Below are 21,017 nucleotides of genomic sequence, written 5' to 3'. Positions count from 1 at the left end.
TGGTGACTACAGTCTCAGATGTAGGATTGGAGACTACAGTCTCAGATGTCCGATTGGTGACTACAGTCTCAGATGTAGGAATGGAGACTACAGTCGCAGATGTAGGATTGGTGACTACAGTCTCAGATGTGGGAATGGAGACTACAGTCTCAGATGTAGGAATGGAGACTACAGTCTCAGATGTAGGAATGGAGAATACAGTCTGAGATGTAGGATTGGAGATTACAATTTCAGATGTAGGATTGGTGACTACAGTCTCAGATGTAGGAATGGAGACTTCAGTCTCAGATGTAGGATTGGAGAATACAGGCTCAGATGTAGGATTGGAGATTACAGGCTCAGATGTAGGAATTGAGACTACAGGCTCAGATGTAGGAATGGAGAAAACTAAATGCAATGTATGATTACAGTAGTAGTATCAGATCTGATATCTTAGCTAGACTAAGTCGGCGATATGTAAAGGAAATACCAATCAAAGAGGTATAAATTAAATTACATTTATTATAATAACAAATCAAAACTCCATATAATTTGAAACACTTCTGTAGACTTCCATTTACAATCTTATATTTGACACACTTTGCCAATATGGCACAAGTTTCAACTTTGGTATCATAAATCTATTTTCACTGTCAAAGGGTTCTGTCATTCTACTATTGAATGTTTCTGTGTTGTCTTGTTATCCTGAGTAGCTGTTAAATTCAACTTCCAGATGTGGTTGCTTTTTGTAACTTTTGGTTTAGAATTTAACTCCCCCATTCTAATGCTTTTACGAATTCTTCCTCTGAAAATGACAACATCTTGGCAGCCTCTATGTGCATCTGAAACACATCAGAACATAACTAAAATTTGACGAGTTCTGATCCTTGAAGAGACTACCTTGTACAATGACCTCTGGCAATATAGCAAATTGAACAAAGGGAGATTACCACTGTCAAAGACCATAAAAAATCAGTAACAGTAACTGTTTATAAATATTTAAGTTCAATATACAGCACTGAGGGAGTGAAACCTTACATCAACGCTATGTTGACCAAAATTAATACCAAAAACAAACCATACAGTTACACATATTTGACTGATAAATATTTGCCAAACCTATCTTAAAGGGATCTTTTCACGCTTTGGTAAATTGACAAAATTGAAAAAAGTTGTTTCAGATTCGCAAATTTTCGTTTTAGTTATGATATTTGTGAGGAAACAGTAATACTGAACATTTACCATGGTCTAATATAGCCATTATATGCATCATTTGACGATTTTAAAACCTAAAAATTATAAAGCGTTGCAACGCGAAACGATTGAATAATTTGGAGAGTTCTGTTTTTGTCGTTAAGTTTTGTGAAACTACGAAGATTGCTTATATAAGGTATTAAATACGTCTACCAAGTGTACTCGGCGGAATAGCTCAGTTGGCTAAAGCGTTTTTACTTCAGGACTCTGGCAGGACTCCAGGGGTCACTGGTTCGAAACCTGGTCCGGGCAATGTTCTTTTCCTTTTTTTAATTTTATTCTTGATTTTTTACTGGAGCTTTTACGATCCAATGTTTACATTTATCGATATAAAGCATTTAATGAATAAGTTAAAAAATGCCAAAATCTGTGAAAAGGCACCTTTAAAGGGACTTGTTCACAGTTTGGAAAAATGAAGATTTTCAAAATAATTGTCGCAGATAAAAAAAGAATACATACATTCATTTTAAAAACGCCAAATAACACCATTGACAAAAAATATGTTAAAATATTTGTCAAATAATTAATATTAATCATTCCAAATTGGTAAAATAATAGCTTTGTAACAATTTCATGGATTATTTGGAATAAATGTTGAGTATTGAGATAGCGTTTATTTTATAATTTTGAATTCTTAAGCCTGCATGGAGCAGTTCTTAAAGAAGTCCTGCCAGGAACGGCAATATTTATGTCCCCCTTTGAAGAAGAGGAGGTATATTGTGTTGCTGGATGTCGGTCGGTCTGTCGGTAGACCAGTTTGTGTCCATCAATAACTTGTGAACAGATTGACCAATTGGCTTGATACTTTCCATGTGCATTGGCCTTTGCCAGTAGATGACCCCTATTGAAAGTTATGTCACTAGGTCAAAGTTCAAGGTCACTGTCACTGAGGGTGAAAATTGTTTCTGATCAATAACTTGTGAATGGTGGGACTGATTGGCTTATACTTCCCATGTGCATGGGCATTGGACAGTAGATAGCCCCTATTGAAATTGGGGTCACTAGGTCAAAGGTCAAGGGTACTGTAACAATAAGTGTTAAATTGGTTTCCTTTGATAAATCATCAAAGGATTAAGTGATGGGCCTCATACTTTGCAGATGCATTGATCTTGAACAATCGAAAATGCCTATTGAAATTTAGGTCATAATCAAAGTCACTGTGACATTGAATGTGAAAATCATGTCTGATTGATCACTCTTGAGTGGATTGACCGATCTGCCTGATTTTTTCGAGATACATTGGCCTTGCACAATTTCCATGGGTAACTCGGCAACAACTCCACCATGGTGCTGGATACATTGCAAGATGTATTGGCCTTGGACATTATACGGCTTAAGGGTGTGTAATAGAACAGAAGCTAAATCTGTATGGTCAGGGTCACACTTAGAGGCCAGTTGTGTTTACAGTCTATTTACAAAAGTAGATCAAATGATGGAGGCTCATTTCAAAATTATGCTCACAGTCGCTGGTAACAAAACAATTTTCATTTGGTTGCTTGTGTATTTATATTAGGGATGGCAAAATTATTGGATATTCGATTGAATAGTCAGTATTCGAATAACAGAATTGATATTCGCATTTTTTTTCCAAACGTAATTGCACTTATATTAAATGACCTCCGAGCCGCTTACTAGTTGGCACCCTAAATAATTTGGGATTAACATGTTTGATGTGACATTCTTCGTGTCAAACTGATAACGCGGCCCGTATCAGTGTTGATTGCGCAATCCAATATAAAAATTCTTAGAAAGGCTCCGAACTGTTGTTTGTCAATGGGTTGCCAATAAACGGCTTCAATTGACTGGCGAATAACAATTAAGTTTTGTGATCACAGTATGAACAGCCATTAAAATGTGTGAATTACTCAAATTGCGCAATGCAATATGTACACTCTAAGAAAGGACCGGAACTATTGTTTGTCAATTAGGTGCCAATTAAGGGCTTCAATTTACTGGCGAAAAATAATTTAGTTTCTGTAATCATTTATAAACGTACATGATACCGTTATTTTAAAATTTCAAAAAAAAATAAAATTCTATGATATGATGTTTTTCCTTACATTTGTTCTTGAATATTTGGTGTACTTTGCATGCCTTAGTGATATGTTTCTTTATAAACGTACATGCTATCGTTACTTCAAATAAAAATAAAATTCTATGACATGATGTTTTTTCCTTCTTTGTTTGTGCCCGATAACAGTATCGGTCATAGTATTAGCCGACAACGATACAATTATTCGATAGCAACGTTAATAAACAGACTTGTATTCAGCAAACGGATATCATTTAAAAAAACAATGGAAGTTAACACCGAACAAGTTTCACTTTTTTCTGATATATTTCGCCTAAATACGCTTTTTCAAAGTTTGTTTTTACAATAAAGCTACATTTTCTTTCTATTTCTCAACACAAAAATTGTATATTCAATAGTATTTCTGTGTAAATTTATATTTAATATACCTACTGGATACGAAATTAAGTAATAGAAGTTAAATCAATCCAGCCATTTTATGCAAATATTCGATTGAATGGATTTGCGATTATTCGAATACTGATATAGGTATTCGATGCCATCCCTAATTTATATTGTGATTGTTTTTGTATATTTTGTAATATCCCTTCTGTGTTACATCTAGTAATCTATTCACTTACACATGTGGTGCCAACTGAACTAATTTACCGGTAGGTGATATTGCTTGATTAAGGAACTTGTGAATTAGTTGAATTAGTAAAATTAAATACTTATTCTGTAATAGAAACAATGGCTTATAAATATCATTTCATTTATAAATATCCAACTTGGATGATATTAGAATTATGTTTCTTAATTCACCAATAGTAGTTAAATCAGTTCAGTGAAGCCACGCCTCCCAGCAGTGGCACCAGAAACAAGTATCATGGTGAGTAACTAGTGTAATCTTCAATGATTACATACTAAACCAGCGAAATTGATTATCCAGAAAGATAATTGATTATCGCGAACTTTCTCATCCAACAACAATTAATCAATTTTAATCGATCATCGTGAGATCACTGCTAATAATACTATAATATTCTCAACCCATAAGCGCATAATTCTGTGTAAACTAAATCGTGCAAAAAATCGCGTGCCAAGGCCCTGTTTGAGGGGCATCTGTCTCTGACCGCAGAGCTCTTGTTTCGTTTCAACCTTTCATATTTCTTTTTTGAAAAGAACATTTTTATCATTAGTATTTTTGTGTTGTGATATATTCAAAGTATCTTTAATTTGTCCTAAAATCTTTGATAAGACATGACTCAAGAAATCCAGTCCTCTATATTTACCTTTTGTCGTTTCAAGATGTCTATCAGTTTAAGCTGTTTCTTAAATCCCGCCATCAGCTCATTCTTCTGCTTCTCTAGACGTTTGTTGTCTGCAAGCAGCTGATCAACTCGACGTTTCTCTGAGTCAGCCGATTCCTGAACACATGAATACTTTTGATCAGGAAAATACTAATAAGTCGCGTCTTGAGAAAACTGGGCTTAATGCATGTGCATTAAGTGTCGTCCCAGATTAGCCTGTGCAGTCCGCACAGGCTTATCAGGGACGACACTTTCCGCTTTTATAAAATTTTTCGTTTAAATTAAGTCTCTTCTTAGCAAAAATCCAATTTAGGCGGAAAGTGTCGTCCCTGATTAGCCTGTGTGGACTGCACAGGCTAATCTGGGACGACACTTTACACACATGCATTATGCCCAGTTTTCTCAGAACGTGACTCAAATAATCACATGTTTTCTCTGCGTCAGCTGATTTGTTTGCATAGACACTTTCAATCAGGGGAAATTTAAATATTTGAGCATTTGCTGATTTAAAAAAAAATACATTTTTATGCCCCCCTTCGAAGAAGAGGGGGTATATTGCTTTGCACATGTCGGTCGGTCTGTCGGTCCACCAGGTGGTTTCCGGATGATAACTCAAGAACGCTTGGTCCTAGGATCATGAAACTTCATAGGTACATTGATCATGACTCGCAGATGACCCCTATTGATTTTGAGGTCACTAGGTCAAAGGTCAAGGTCACTGTGACTCGAAATAGTAAAATGGTTTTTTGAATGATAACTCGAGAATGCATACGCGGCCAACAGGGCACACTCTGAACAATATTACTGAAGCAACTGGTCTGTAATCCTAAATCTATAATTATCAGTCCAATGAAACATCATCCTTTTAGTAAAATACAGTGGATCAGTAAAAATATTATCAGAATATGAGATTTTTTGTATATTTTGTATATTAAATATTGTGTTAATGTTTAATTTTGTTGATTAATATAAATATAAGCAGGACAGGGGAGGTAATACACTATTATATCTTTGTTATATACAGGGGAAACAAATGCAGTAAGTTTAAATTTATTGTTACTGCATTTGCCTCCCTTGTAATATATTTAAATTTTACCAAATGTAAGGCTAACTGCATTTTTGTAATGCATACTACTACTACTACTACTACTACTACTGCTGCTGCTGCTGCTGCTACTGCTGCTGCTGCTACTGCTACTACTACTACTACTTCTACTACTACTACTACTACTACTACTACTACTACTACTACTACTACTACTACTACTCTGCTACTGCTACTACTACTACTGCTATTACTACTTTTACTGCTACTACTACTACTACTGCTACTACTGCTACTACTACTACTACTACTACTACTACTACTACTACTACTACTACTACTACTACTACTACATTTAATACTACTATTATTTACTATATAGCCTTGCATCATGCATAGATTAGTGTACAAGTAGTACTGCTTTGTACGTTGTTAAATATTATATGTTAAAGAATAAAAGAAACATTAAATGGGTGGATTTGGTCAGCTGTATCGGGAGGAGGAGGCTGAATATGTCCTGAAATTAGCCAGTGATTTGGTCAGGGACAAGTCAGTGAAAAGTCAGGGAATTTTATTTCATCAGGTGGGTGGCAACCCAGATAAACTACATAGCAACTTCATATTTTGCTTACTGGGGGGGCATTGTATTTCTCAAAGAAATCTTGTTTAAATAAGGTTAAGATACCAATAATCATAAAGTGCTGTTCTGACAAAAGCAAAACGTTAAGGAATGTCTTTCCCAATCTACATTGTATTATTTCATCCAAAATAAAATATCTAAATCAATAATGTTTCCCCCTGGGTGATTTTCTATGGTCTACTGCACTGTTTCCTCAACATCTGTATACTGATCATTGCTGATATGGTTCGCTGTCCTATGACAACTGCAGCAGTTGGATATACTGGGCTATAACACACATATTAATTTTTTTTTTTTGGGGGGGGCGGGGGGTCAAACAAAGAAGGCATTAACGAGCTGTTTAAACAAGATTAAGCCCGTTTAAACAAGGCCTTCAGATTAGTCCTTTAAGTGAGACCTTAAAGTACAGTCTCCGTACCCTTGATGAAGTCTTTGTGCGTGACATCTGTTCTTTGTATTTCTCAATCTCCTCCAGCGCTCGGTTCAGTCTCACCTCCGTTGCACCTTGTGTTGTAGCCTGCTGTTTCTGAGTCCTCTTCATTTGATCTAGTTCCTGTAATAGAAACATAAGGTAATTTACCAAAAAATCAGATGATCTCTCAACCAAACACTGTCTGTAATGGCTGAACCCATATCTTTGGAGCAAAGGACTATCTTATTTTCATTTGATCTAGCGACTGTAATAGAAAATATAATGCAAAGAATATAACACAAGTCCATTGTGCAAATAGAATGAAGCAGTCTCTGGGTGAATAGACATCACACTTCATGTTTGGCCTCTAGTGTAATACCTCATAGCATACAGCCACATTAGGGTAGTACTAATTATTGAAATATTTGACTAGCATTTATGGAATACATGTACTTCTCTAAATTGAGATAACAATTTTTTCGGGTTGGTGGCAAAATATTGCAATACGATCAAGGTAATATCTTATAATAAAGCACTTTTCTTTGCAACAATATAAAACAAGAGCACCGCGTAACGGGTGCCAATTCTCGGTGCGGGTGCAGTTTTGAATAAATGAAAGTTTGTCAGAATTTTTTTTCAGGTCACAGTGACCTTCACCTTTGACCTAGTGACCCAAAAATGGTTGTGGCATGTAGAACTCATCAAGGTGCATCTACATATGAAGTTTCAAAGTTTTAGGTGGAAGAACGTTGATTTTAGAGCCTATGTGAAAGTTCTATATTAGAGGTAATAGTGACCTTGACCTTTGACCTAGTGACCCAAAAATGGGTGTGGTGTGTAGAACTTATCAAGGTGCATCTACATATGAAGTTTCAAAGTTGTAGGTGGAAGAACGTTGATTTTAGAGCCTATGTGAAAGTTTTATATTAGAGGTAATAGTGACCTTGACCTTTGACCTAGTGACCCAAAAATGGGTGTGGCGTGTATAACTCATCAAGGTGCATCTACATATGAAGTTTCAAAGTTGTAGGTGGAAGCACTTTAATTTCAGAGCCAATGTTCAGTTTTATGTTAAAGTTTTATATTAGAGGTAACAGTGCCCTTGACTTTTGACCTAGTGACCCAAAAATGGGTGTGGCGTGTAGAACTCATCAAGGTGCATCTCCAAATGAAGTTTCAAAGTTGTAGGTGGAAGAACTTTGATTTGAGAGCGAATATTAAAGTTTTATGTTAGAGGTCACAGTGACCTTGACCTTTGACCTAGTGACCCAAAAATGGGTGTTATGTGTAGAACTCATCAAGGTGCATCTGCATATGAAGTTTCAAAGTTGGAGGGGGAAGCACTGATTTGAGAGCCAATTATCAAAAGGTTAACAACATGTTAAGGTTTGGGACACGACACGACGAGCTGGCTATGACAATACCTCGGCTTTTCTCTGAAAACAGCCGAGCTAAACATTAACTTAGAATATTTAATCTGTTGCAAAAGAGCATGTTTGACCATTATATTTTTAGTATTTATCATGAGTTTCTGTTGCAGACATAGATGTCAAATGCAGACTAAGCAATAATCATTTCCAGAAACAGTTTTTTGTGGCAATTGAATGTGTTTTAAAACTATGCGTGTCATTCCTCCACAAAACACAACAACAAAAAAGCCACAACATGTGTTTTGTTGAGACAAAAAAATACCTCATAGACAAATAAACTTACTCCAGTATTGAAATTTGGAAAAGCATACTATTTTAGGGAAAAAAACATGCTGATCCTATTTAAAATCTTGTAAAAGTTTAATACTACAAAAACTACCATAGTTAAATAAATGGAGTAAACTTTTTATCTTTTAATAAATGGTTAGAAGTTTTTTCCGAAGATGCTCAGATCCAGATAACAACAATTTAGACTGAAACAAGTGTTCCGCGGTCGGAGACATATGCTCCCCAAACTGTGGCCTTGGCCTTTGACCTTAAAATCAATAGGGGTCATCTGACTGTCTTGATCAATGTACCTTTGAAGTTTCATGATCCTAGGCCTAAGCGTTCTTGAGTTATCATCCGGAAACCATTTGGTGGACGGACCAACCGACAGACGGACAGACCGACATGTGCAAAACAATATACCCCCTCTTCTTCAAAGATATGGCAATAAACGCAGTTTTTTGAGTGTTCACATGAAAATTGTTGACGGTCAATGGGCAAAAGGCAATCATATAAGCTCACAATAAGCATATTGTGCTCAGGTGAGCAGAAAACAAGTAAAGCCTTAAAATGTTATAAATTACATTATTATGTACTGACTACAGAATTTGCTGTTTACTGCAGACATTTTATGATTGGAATGTAAATTGTGTAAAATTTGTTGGCACATAGTTACACAATGGTTTTGCTTTTTAACCAGGTTTTGCGAAGGAAATAACTGGTTAGTAGATTGGTGAATGCCAGTGGGCGAGCGGGCAGGCAAAACAAGCTTGTCCGGGCCATAACTATGTCGTTCATTGTGAGTTTTAAAAATCATTTGGCACATTTATTCACCATCATTGGACGGTGTGTCATGCGAAAGAATTACGTTGATATCTGCAACGTCAAGGTCACACTTTGAGTTCAAAGGTCAAAAATGGCCATAAATGATCTTGTCCAGGCCATACCTATGTCATTCATTGTGAGATTTTTAAATTCTGTCATGCGAAAGAATTACGTCGATATCTCCAAGGTCAAGATCACACGATGAGAAATTAGATTGAATTTGACACAAGGGGGGTAACAAGAAACAATCAGTAACAATGCACATTTTGAATTGTCTACCTTTATCAGACTTTTTTTTCAAATTGAAAACCTGGTTTTGTGACAATTTTGTTCCTTGTTTTTTCAACATCTGGAAATACATGTATATACATAGACTGTATTCAAACCTTTTTTGTGGCGGCAAGCTGAGTCTCCAGACTTTCTGTCTTAGTTTTACTGTCCTCCGCAATTTTCTTATATTTGTCGATCTGAGTGCCTTGGGCTGCATTAGTTCTAGTGAGACGCCCCCTCTCCTCCTCCAGCTCTTTGACTTTGATTGTTTGCTCACTGTTTTCTTCGTCCTTGAATATATTTACATATAAATATGAGCCTCACTCTGAGAATCAGGGCCTAATGCATTTGCGTAAAGTGTCGTCCAGATTATCCTGTGCAGTCCGCACAGGGGTTATCTGGGACGACACTTTATGCACATGCATTAGGCCCCTTTATATCAGAGCAGGTCTCATATACCTTCTTACAGTAAAGTAGCTCAAACATCTTATTTTTGTTTATATTTTTAGGTTATGGATTAAACATAATTTAAGTCATATTACGGGGGTAAGTTACACTTATCCTGGGTAAGCTGAATTTTCCATAGTAAGTGCACCTAGCCTTACACTTGCCTGTAACTGACTATTGCCCTACTTGTATCAGAAGTGGGCAGAGAATGGAAAAATAATTTCATAATGCACAATTTAAGTTTTCGTGTCGGGAATGAAACTTACAATCATCAGATTTATGGTCCAGTGCTCTTCCAACTGAGCTTGCCAGTCTGACATGCTTTAAAATGCAGCACACTTGAACATTGTCCCCAAAGCTTATTATTTCCTTCAACCAGAAATTTACTTGGATTCTCCATTCACAGCCACAAAGCATGCAGAATAGCATATGGATTATGAAATCAACTGTCAGTTTTGCCCAAATTGCGCATACAGACTGATGAGAAATATACAGGATTGATTTTGTAATTGCTTCATGACAAGTCGCATCCAACAGTGAGAATGAACTGGCCAGACATGTAGTGAATTAAACATACGGTTTGGTTGACCAGGTGGACATTTTTGTAGCAAAGAGGTATTTTACAAGTAATTAAAGTTCATTTACATAGATTTCATTAACGTATATAAGGTGATTCTACTCCAAACAAACAGGAAATGTTTAGAATTAATAGGTAATTCTTTTGGGGGATAACATTCACTAACACACCAACCAATTCCTATCATAATTGTCTTGTGGGTGAAGTGTAAGAAGAAGATTTAACTGCATAACAGAATTGAGTCTATCCCGATTTTTCCCATAATTTTTATCACCTCAATATGACTTGTCAGTTGGGTTATAGAGAATAGTGAGAGATAAAGAAGAATCCCTGTTCCACAGATTACTGGGGATGTTTAAGTGCCATTCGTGAAGCATGTATATAGATAATTAGAGCTGAGCAGGGGCTTTAACCTGCAGCCGCAGATTTCTGGCGCCAGTTTGTTACCACTTGACGATGAATCTGCTTGTAGTGCGGAAACATACATGTATTAGCCTTGTTCTGGGAGAACTTGACTTAATGCATGTGCAAAAAGTTTCCTCCCAGGTTAGCCTGTGCAGTCAGCACAGGCTATTCAAGGCTGACACTTTCTGCCTTGTCTGGATTTTCATTTAGAAGAGACTTCCTTTCAACAAAACTTATATTAAAGCGGCAAGTGTTGTCTCTGATTAGCCTGTTCAGACTGCACAGGCTAATCTGGGGCAACACTTTACACACATGCATTAAGCCCAGTTTTCCCAGAACAAGCCAACATAATACCTATTTATGGTTCCCCACCTTTTTGTTGATCTCTTGTCCCAGCCTGTCCATTTCCTCTTGCATCACACGCAGTTTGGCCTTCAGGAAGCGAATCTGAGCCTCTGAGAAATAATGTGCAGTATTAAAGTCACAGTTTACAAATATTAACAAGAGCTGTCAGAAGACAGCACGCTTGACTTTTCGAGTGCTTGACAGTATAACGTAAGCCATCATGAAGACATTGTTCATATTCAATAAGGTAAAGGTAATATAGTCATATTCTAAGTGGAAGAGAGGACCATAATTGAAACATATTGATCGCTTATGTTTTAAAGAAGTTGTACTTTATAGACGATTCTGAGTTCAGGTATATTTTCCACAATCTATTGAATATTTGTAAAGACATAAAACAAACTAATAAGATTTTATTTCAAGTTTGATCGCAATAGCTTAGGAGGGATGGTTGGACGGTCCTTCAAAAATAAAATAAATAAATATTTGTGTTTTTTTTACCATGATTCAAAAAAAAAATTTGGGGTGGTTGGGGATGGGGGGGTGGAGAAGGAGGTATAATGGTAATGTGGTCATTTATTAGATGATCTTTCAATAAAAGCAATATGTCAAGGGACATAGAAAATATTTGAGGTGGTACGCAAACTTTAACATTCCAACGCTCTCTAAAAAAGTAAAATTAATAATTTCAAATGACCAATTAACAAACAAGAGGGCCATGATGGCCCTGAAATCGCTCATCTGACTAACCAAATACAATCCCAAACCAGTTTTCATCAAGATAAACATTCTGACCAAATTTCATAAAGATTGGATGAAAACTGTCAGCTCTATTGTCTACACAAGGTTTTTCTAATATTTGACCTATTGACCTAGTTTTTGACCCCAGGTGACCCAAATACAATCCCAACCCAGATTTCATCAAGACAAACATTCTGACCAAATTTCATGAAGATTGGATGAAAACTGTGACCTCTATTGTCTACACGAGGTTTTTCTATTATTTGACCTATTATGTGAACTAGTTTTTGACCTAGTGACCTAGTTCTTGACCCCAGATGACCCAAATACAATCCCAACCCAGATTTCATCAAGATAAACATTCTGACTAAATTTCATAAAGATTGGATGAAACTGTGACCTCTACTGTCTACACAAACAAATTGTTGACGGACGGACGGACGTACGCACACACGCACAAACAACGGACGAAGGACTTCACACGGTCACGTAAGCTCACCATGTCACTTTGTGACAGGTGAGCTAAAAACACTTGATAATATTATAAACTACCTAAACCCAAAGTTATTCGATACTTAATTTCAGGATTTTTCAAAAGTCCCCTTTAAGGTGCTTTGGGAATACTGGACAAGATGAGCTTACCTGAGCCCATATCCTGTGCTGCTGATGGCAACACGTCGTCATGGACATCGTCCCCAAGGTCCATTCCTTCCAAGTTATCAACAACATTCTGTAGTGAGAACTCCTGTTGATCAGAAAACAATACATACTAGCATATAAAGCATTGCTACTGTAAGAGACAAATGAACCCCCCCCTCATCTTTTTTGCTAAATTTCATGTTCTAAATTAATTCTTTACTGCATTTATTCGGAAACAGAGAACAAGTAGGAAGGTTGTTTTTTTACTGTTTGAAACCTGTTTTAATTAAGATATGTCCCTATAAAACCACAGATGTTGAAAAACTATATTTTATTAAAGATACATGTACTTCTAGGGTATGAACCCAGTCTCTCACCTTAAACTCTGTCATAAATGCATCCTCCACCATGGCTACATCGTCCACTTTGCTTTTGCCTGACTTTACCCTGGACCTGAAACAATCACTCTACCCTTGAGAACTTAAAGCCACACAACTTATTTGGCATAGTAAATTTAAGTATAAATAAGAAACATATTTTATCTATGCCAATTAGAATGTATCTGGTGGTTACAAGGTAGAAATCCGTCTTTTTGCGCTTTAAAACTAAAAAATGATCACGTTTGTTGAAATGGACATACATGTATACGTCTATAAATTGCACACTTTCAAATGTATCTTTATGTATTGATTAACAGGTATTTCATTTCAAGGTCAGAGGCAAAGTGTGTGGCTTTAAGCAGTGCAAATAGGCATTTATGAGTTTTGGAGATCCTTAAAATGGGTAAACCCCCCAAATGCTTTTCATTTACCCTTCAAAGGCCATAAACCCAGGTTTATTCATTTTTCTCGCCTAAGGCATATGGTGTATGCCTTTCAATCGGGAGGTCCCAGTTTTGATTCCCACCCACTTAAACTTAAAAATGATCACGTTTGTTGAAATGGACATATACGTCTATAAATGGCACACTTTCAAATGCATCTTTATGTATTGATTAATAAGTATTTCATTTCAAGGTCAGAGGCAAAGTGTGTGGCTTAAAGCAGTGCAAATAGGCATTTATGAGTTTTGGAGATCCTTAAAATGGGTAAAACCCCCAAATGCTTTTCATTTACCCTTCAAAGGCCATAAACCCATGTTTATTCATTTTTCTTGCCAAAGACATATGGTGTATGCCTTTCAATCGGGAGGTCCCAGTTATGATTCCCACCCAATGCCATGGTCATTTTCAAGAGCATTCTGTCCTGACACTATTTACTTGTTCTACCATGGAAACAGACTTGAGACTCTGTAAACCAAAGAATTTTTACATAAATGAGCTAACAAAACTGGAAGGTCTTAACTTAACTTATTAAAAATGCAGAGCAAACTATAAGCCTGCAATTGAATTGAACTTCATACATATGAACTTGTTGTTAATACATATAAGCTTATTTTGTATGTTCTTACTTTGCAGAGACTGGTTTCTTAGTCTTTGACTGTGGTCTGGACTGGTTTGTTGATTTTGAGACTGATGGTGGTCGACTGGTTGATCCCTAGCATATAAACAAAAACAAAACTACAAATGTCATGAAAAATATTAAAATTTGCCATACCAAACTGTAATGCGCACCATGCACATTTTAAACAGTCAATTTATCAAAGAGCTGTGATATTGTTAAGACACTGATACCACTGTACACAAAGCATAGAGTATTTAGATTTTAAATGAATGCTGTGAATTAGTCCCCATTATTCTACATTAATAGGGGCTATTTGCTTGCTTAAATATATTATTAAACAAGAGATGTGTTTGCGCAGCTTTGAAGCCATATATTTGACCTTTGACCTTGAAGGATGACCTTGACCTTTCACTACTCAAAATGTGCAGTTCCATGAGATACACATGCATGCCAAATATCAAGTTGCTATCTTAAATATTGCAAAAGTTATGACCAAGGTTTAAGTTTTAGGACAGAATTGCGCCTCTTTGAAGCCATATATTTGACCTTTGACCTTGACCTTTCACCACTCAAAATGTGCAGCTCCATGAGATACACATGCATGCCAAATATCAAGTAGCTATCTTCAATATTGCAAAAGTTTAACCAAGGTTAAAGTTTGGATAATGACAGACAGACAGACAGGCCAAAAATAATATACCGCCGATCATTCGATCCAGGGGCATAAAAATAATAAGATTGAAATATAAAAATTAATACCATATTGACTGCCCATCATGAAGCAATTTTAATCAAAATTAATTTATTCAAATTGCAATTTTCATATTTAAAAAAGTTGTGGGGGCTTGAACATCAGTTAAAGTTGTAAAAGCGTTTTAATTATATGAACCTGAAATACAGCAATACGCATAAGCAATATTGATAATGGTAAAATAGCATTTTACCTGTACACAGGAGACATGTATTTACAAAAATATACCGGTTATTAGCAGTGCTTTTATTTTTTCAATTATTTCCAATTATAAATTTCAATTGCAAAATAAATGTATGACAAGTGGGAACATGCATTGTTTTAATATGTGTCTGTGTATAGGTAAAATAATGTTGTCTGCCCCTTAAATAATTATGTTGAAACATTATTTCAATAAAATAATGCTACATGTAAGAATATTTTAAACCTTCAAAATATTTCAGCTGATCATTAACCTAGGCAATGCTCTCTAAACATACACTTTCTGTCCATCATTTGTTATGAAAGTTCACATTGGACAAGTTTACATACAAATGCAACTCATTTTTAATTTATACATGTATCATTAGTTTGACAGTTTTAGTGTAATTTTGGTGAGTACACAATCTTTATTTTGTATACTGTATGATAACTAAAAAGATTTGTAACACTCTTTTATTCCAAGTACTTGTGTGTGATCCATGCATGAGGACAACTTTTTTGTTTTTGTTTTTAATTTAGAATCAATAAGGACGTCAGTTACATCTCCTCAATAGATTAGTCCTAAAAATTTGGATCATGATTATCCAAATACATAGTATACCAAACAGTACTTTTATAAATCAGTATAATGTTGCTTTTTTGATTTTTTTTCTGTTTTGAAACTATGACACTTTTGTCATTTGGACATTTTGTTAGCAAGTTCAATTAAAGCATATTACCTTTGCTTCAGATCTTCCAGTGTCGGGTTTGTTCTCATTTGCAGATGTGAAGTCATCATCAAAAACTCTGAAATGAGATTCCTCTTATTATGATACAAAATAATAACAAGGGACAAAATTGTCACAAAACCAGGTTTTCATTGTGAAAAAAAATCTGATAAAGGGAGACAACTCAAACTGAACTTTTGAAATGAACAAACAAAATTAACCCCCTTTGTAAGTTTGTTTTAAAATAAATCTATTTTTAGTCGTGGCGACCTTGACATTGGAGATATTGACGTGATTCTTTCGTGCGACACACCGTACCATGATGGTGAACAAATGTGCCAAATGATTTTAAAATCTCATAATGAATGACATAGTTATAGCCCAGACAAGCTCATTTATGGGTATTTTTTACCTTTGAACTCAAAGTGTGACCTTGACCTTGGAGATATTGACGTAATTTTTGCGCGTGACACACCGTCTAATGGTGGTTAACAAATGTGCCAAATGATTTTAAAATCTCACAATGAACGACAAAGTTATGGCCCGGACAAGCTTGTTCCGCCCGCCCGCCGGCCCGCCAGCCAGCCAGCCAGCCAGCCAGCCAGCCCGCCCGCATTCGCCAATCTAATAACCAGTTTTTTCTTTCGGAAAACCTGGTTAAAAAACCTGGTTAACAATAATCATCATACACAATTATCACAGTTATTTCCCTTTGTAAATGAAATCAACAATCAGTTACACCTGCTTATGTGTGTTGTAGGTGTAATATTATTGCATTTGGAAATAACATCACAACATCAGTTGAGAGAAACATAACTTTCGTAACATTATCTCTAAACTTAAAGAAGTTATACATTTTCTGTGAAAGAAGTTATATAATCTGTGAAAGTTGTTATGTACATGATTGTGTTATCAGTATTTCAGCCAGGTTTCAATAAAATTATTTTAAAGTAGTCCGATAGAACATATAGGTACAATATTGGTATATTTTTACATAAAATTAAAAAATATATTAATATTAACAAACTCCTTATTGAAATGCTGTTTGCCGATAAATTTTTGACTTCTAAATTTGGCAAAAACATAGGACAATTTTCTGAAAAATTGAAAATACATGAATGAGTTGGCAACCATTGTAATTAAATTATTTTAAACTCAATAAGCAATTTACCTTTCTCCTTTATATGTGAGGTTGCTTTATATTGAGCTCATATCGTTATGTGCCAGTTGCCTGCAGCATTCTTCTGACATGAGTTTGTTTGAAGATTTACAAGCTGTGAATTCATATCAATAATTAATAATTCACTTACGGATGCTTCAACGTGAAGTATGCTCACCTTCAATATATTAGACTTATGTGAAATAAACTAGATTAAATTGCTTAAACATTATTTTAGGTCATGCTTTTTATGAGCCAATTTTCTCCACTTACTTCATAAACTCGTCTGTGTTGATTTTTTCCAGAAGTTTTGGTTCACTTAGTATGGACTCTTGACCTTTCTGAAACAAAAAACCAACACATTTTTGACAAGGAGTACCCCCTCTCACGCAGACAGTCGTTATACATAGCATGATACATTATTTCATTTATAGCATGTTTACATTGAAAAAGAGGCACACACTGATACTTTTTTGTAATATATAATGTAGGAGGATACAAATCAAACATGAACAACTTCATATCACAAGAAAAAATGCCTGCTAGTTTGAATGTTGTTGATCATTCACTATTTTAAATAATGACAATCTTTTGATATCCCTGTAATTCAGTCTTTATACCTTTTTAATTACTTTTTAAAACTATCAATGGAAAATCTGAAAACATAGTCACTTACCTTTATTGCATCTGCGAACAATAGGTACCTTTCGAATGCATTATCGCTATTATGAATGATTATGAATGATAATATGTGTGTTAAGATATTATACATGTATTCTTACCAATACATCTTCTGCTTCTTTGACTAGGTTTGCTGTTCTTGCTTCTAATTCTGCATTAAGCTTCCTTAAATTAGATATGAAACACACATTTATAATAAAAATGTTAAGCCGGAAATAAGCATAAACAGAAATAATAACCGATAAAACCGAAAGATGGTCTGAAAGAATGGTGTCCTTATAAAACTGGAGGTCCCATGATCAATCTTACCGATGAGATTGTTCTAAAGATCTTTTCCAAAGACCGGCACTTCACCCAGTACTGGTATATTGAGGTACCCAGAAAACAGACTTGATACTTTCTTATTAGGATTAAGCCTAAGGCTTTCAATGCAATCAAGTTAAAGTATACAAGATTTAATAGAAAACCTGAACATGCATTTATAATAGCCGAAAGTAGTGCTTGCCTTGATCACTCAAATCTCTATCAATAACAATGTTTAAATTTAAAGAAAATGAGATTTGTCTATAACTATAAGTTTGCAATTTTTTAATAACAATAGAACCGCACAAAGATCCAAGAGAAAAAGATTAGATTTACATAAAAATATCTTTTTTAATTTGATAACCAAAACACAGAAAAGAGATAAATATTAGCAAGAGCCAAAAAGAATATGATCCCTAACATTGTATTCTGGTGCCTACAATTTACCAAAAAAACTACTCATTCCTCTTTAAAAGAAGTACAGGTACAGAAGCTGTGGTTAATATGTTCATAACCCTCCTGGATATGCTCCATTATGATTAATTTATGTCCCAGGTTTCTGTAAAGGATTTTCCCTTAAACTATAGATCTTGTTGCCTTTATAAGGCCCTGTCCCCACAGAACTACGGTTATTCTTTAAAATCATGATGTTTTCCCCTTGAACTGATCCTAACATGAAGGCTAAGAGGGACATCCTCAAGTGGTAAAAAAGACCTCTACAGTACATACATATACTCTTCTTCGCGGCTTGCCAGATTTCGTGATCCTGTTCTTTCCTCCTTCTCAGTATTGGCTGACTTCTGTCTGGTACCAGCCGATGCTGATGGGATACTGCGACCCTGTAAATGCAAAGTGGTAAACAAATATATTGAAACGGTGCATCCGTAATTTTCAATGTTACAAGTCAATGTTATTTATAAACTGTACATTTATGTTCTGGAGAGTCATTTTAAGAACAAAACATTTGCATATAAAGTCACATATATTTAAAAAATATGGCATGTGATATGATGAAGAGTTGTTTGTGAAACAGTTCATATGTACAGTTCAAAGTTCTTCCTGATAAAGAGTCAGACAAATACTGTGTAAAAATATTATGTCTCACGTTTGCCTATAAAATCAAGTTCAATCAATTTAATTATTTAATACATCGTTACAAACAAAAGACATGTTACCATTGACATTAGTTTGTGTGTCTTTTCTGGAGAAATGCTAAAAACAAAAAGTTGATATAAAACAACAACAGAAAGCAGAATGTTTGCTTTAATGATTCAATTTATCTTATGGATGTTCCGGAGATACATGATGATTTATGACTGGTTGATTAGTTTAGTTTAAACCTATTTATGTTTTCTCGATTGCATAGAAAGCCTAAGGCTTATTTGAAACGCTTTCTAGTTTGTTTCCTGCAACTATAGAACCAACTTAGTGTCTATGGGATAAATCTAAAGAACATCCCACAGAGCGGATCAAACCCATGACCTCCTGATCACTAGACGGTCATCATATCCACTACACCAATGCGAGCTAAAACAAGAGATCTATCTTGTGGAGGATTTCGGAGATAGTCAATACATGTTTTCAGATTCAGAATACTCGATTGCATTCTCCATTCTCATCAACTGTTGACGTGTTTGAAACTTGGTTTAATATTTTTCTTCTGCGAGCATCTCATATCATGTAAGTTGTTTTAATTTGCTCATTAGGGATATAAAAAAATATTTATGATCTTTTTGTGTTGTTATTTTATGTCGGAAAATAATCTATGTGGCTATATAACCAGTTAAAAGGCCATCTGAATTTTAAGCGGCAGGTTTACTTGAAACAAGAGATGTGTTTGTCAGAAACAAAATGTCTCCTAATGCGCAGCTTTGAAGCCATTTATTTGACCTTTTTCCTTGAAGGATGAACTTGACCTTTCACCACTCAAAATGTGCAGCTCCATGACATACACATGCATGCCAAATATCAAGTTGCTATCTTCAATATTGAAAAAGTTATCAGCAATGTTAAAGTTTTCGGATGGAAGGACAGACAGACGGACAGTTAAAAATTATATGCCACCCTTTGGAGGCATAAAAAGCCTTTATCAAATGCAACTCCTAGCGACCTGGAGGGTCAATAGCTGGAAGTTGAATTATTGCCACTAACAAAAACATCATGACAGATATATTTACTCATGCAATTTTAAAGTAGTGACATGTATGTAAGTAGAACTGTTATTCAAGAGTATGTTAAAATGAACCAATTTAAATGCCTTTATTTTACCAAACAAAGATGCTATCATAAACAACATAGCTGATTTTTTTTTAGGATTTTAACAATTGTAAATGATAAAAGTCCGATACTATCAAGTCATTTTTAACATTTATGATTGACGTAGTAGCAACAATTTGAATTAAAATCACGCAGCAAACACTCCATATTTAACATTGTTAAGCAGTAAACACATTTAATTCGTTAACAATTTTAAACGATGCCGTTTTGGAATCGTTTGTTGCGCTAATTTAAATGTGACATAACGAGCCTTTTACAAGGTCTTCTTTTTTTATTTAATCTTGTTTTTTTAACGTACTTTAACTGGCTAACGGATTAATCAGGTTTTCAGATAAAATATGATACAAGTGAAACAAAAACTCATAAAATCTTACCGAATTTATTCGCTTTTGTTCACTCATTCTGTTGAAATTTGCTTTGGACGTTTTACGTCATATAAACAATGATGTCGCAAAATACTTTAGCAACAATTTATATTATGAATTCATATAAGAATGTTTCTATTAACATTTTAGTTAGAAAATATTGTCGATTAGATAAGTCTCGTATTAATTATGAATTAGCGCTTTAAAACAGTCACTTTATGGTCAAAATGTAGAAACTCGTACAGGGTCATTGTCGATATGTTTCCGCACTGAAGTCCCAAACGATAAGTAATCGGAGTTTTTAATTGCACTATTTGAACTAATTTCATGGTATTACTTTGCACTGACTATTTTATTTACCGACAATACAGTATCATATTTAGTTGATATAGAAAGGCATATAATTAAACGAGATTAAACTTGCTCCAATACTGATATAAAATGAGTACTTTATACTAGGCGGGTACGTGATCCAGAGCCGTCTCTCTAATAATTTTATGTGGCGATCTTCTGAAGAGAACATACGGATAGGGC

The 21,017-nt window shown here is 35.1% G+C and overlaps 1 protein-coding gene across 1 annotated transcript; it reads right to left on the bottom strand.

Annotated features, from left to right (window-relative positions):
• Nucleotides 1-483: 483 nt before the first annotated feature.
• LOC127868971 (testis-expressed protein 9-like) lies at nt 484-20,643 on the bottom strand. Its single transcript, XM_052411189.1, has 13 exons — nt 20,493-20,643; nt 18,571-18,680; nt 17,640-17,703; nt 17,131-17,198; nt 15,711-15,777; nt 14,047-14,132; nt 12,975-13,050; nt 12,601-12,703; nt 11,245-11,327; nt 9,560-9,733; nt 6,658-6,792; nt 4,537-4,671; nt 484-821 (listed from the first exon to the last, which is right to left on the bottom strand). Exons 1-13 carry the CDS (start codon nt 20,517-20,519, stop codon nt 747-749), a joined length of 1,203 nt encoding a protein of 400 aa, XP_052267149.1. The 5' UTR covers nt 20,520-20,643; the 3' UTR covers nt 484-746.
• Between the last annotated feature and the right edge of the window lie 374 nt (nt 20,644-21,017).

The sequence above is a fragment of the Dreissena polymorpha genome, chromosome 2 (genome assembly GCF_020536995.1).
Source record: "Dreissena polymorpha isolate Duluth1 chromosome 2, UMN_Dpol_1.0, whole genome shotgun sequence".
Classification (NCBI taxonomy): Eukaryota; Metazoa; Mollusca; class Bivalvia; order Myida; family Dreissenidae; genus Dreissena; species Dreissena polymorpha.
The sequence above is the reverse complement of the archived record's forward strand: the minus strand, read 5'-3'. Positions and strand labels throughout refer to the sequence as shown.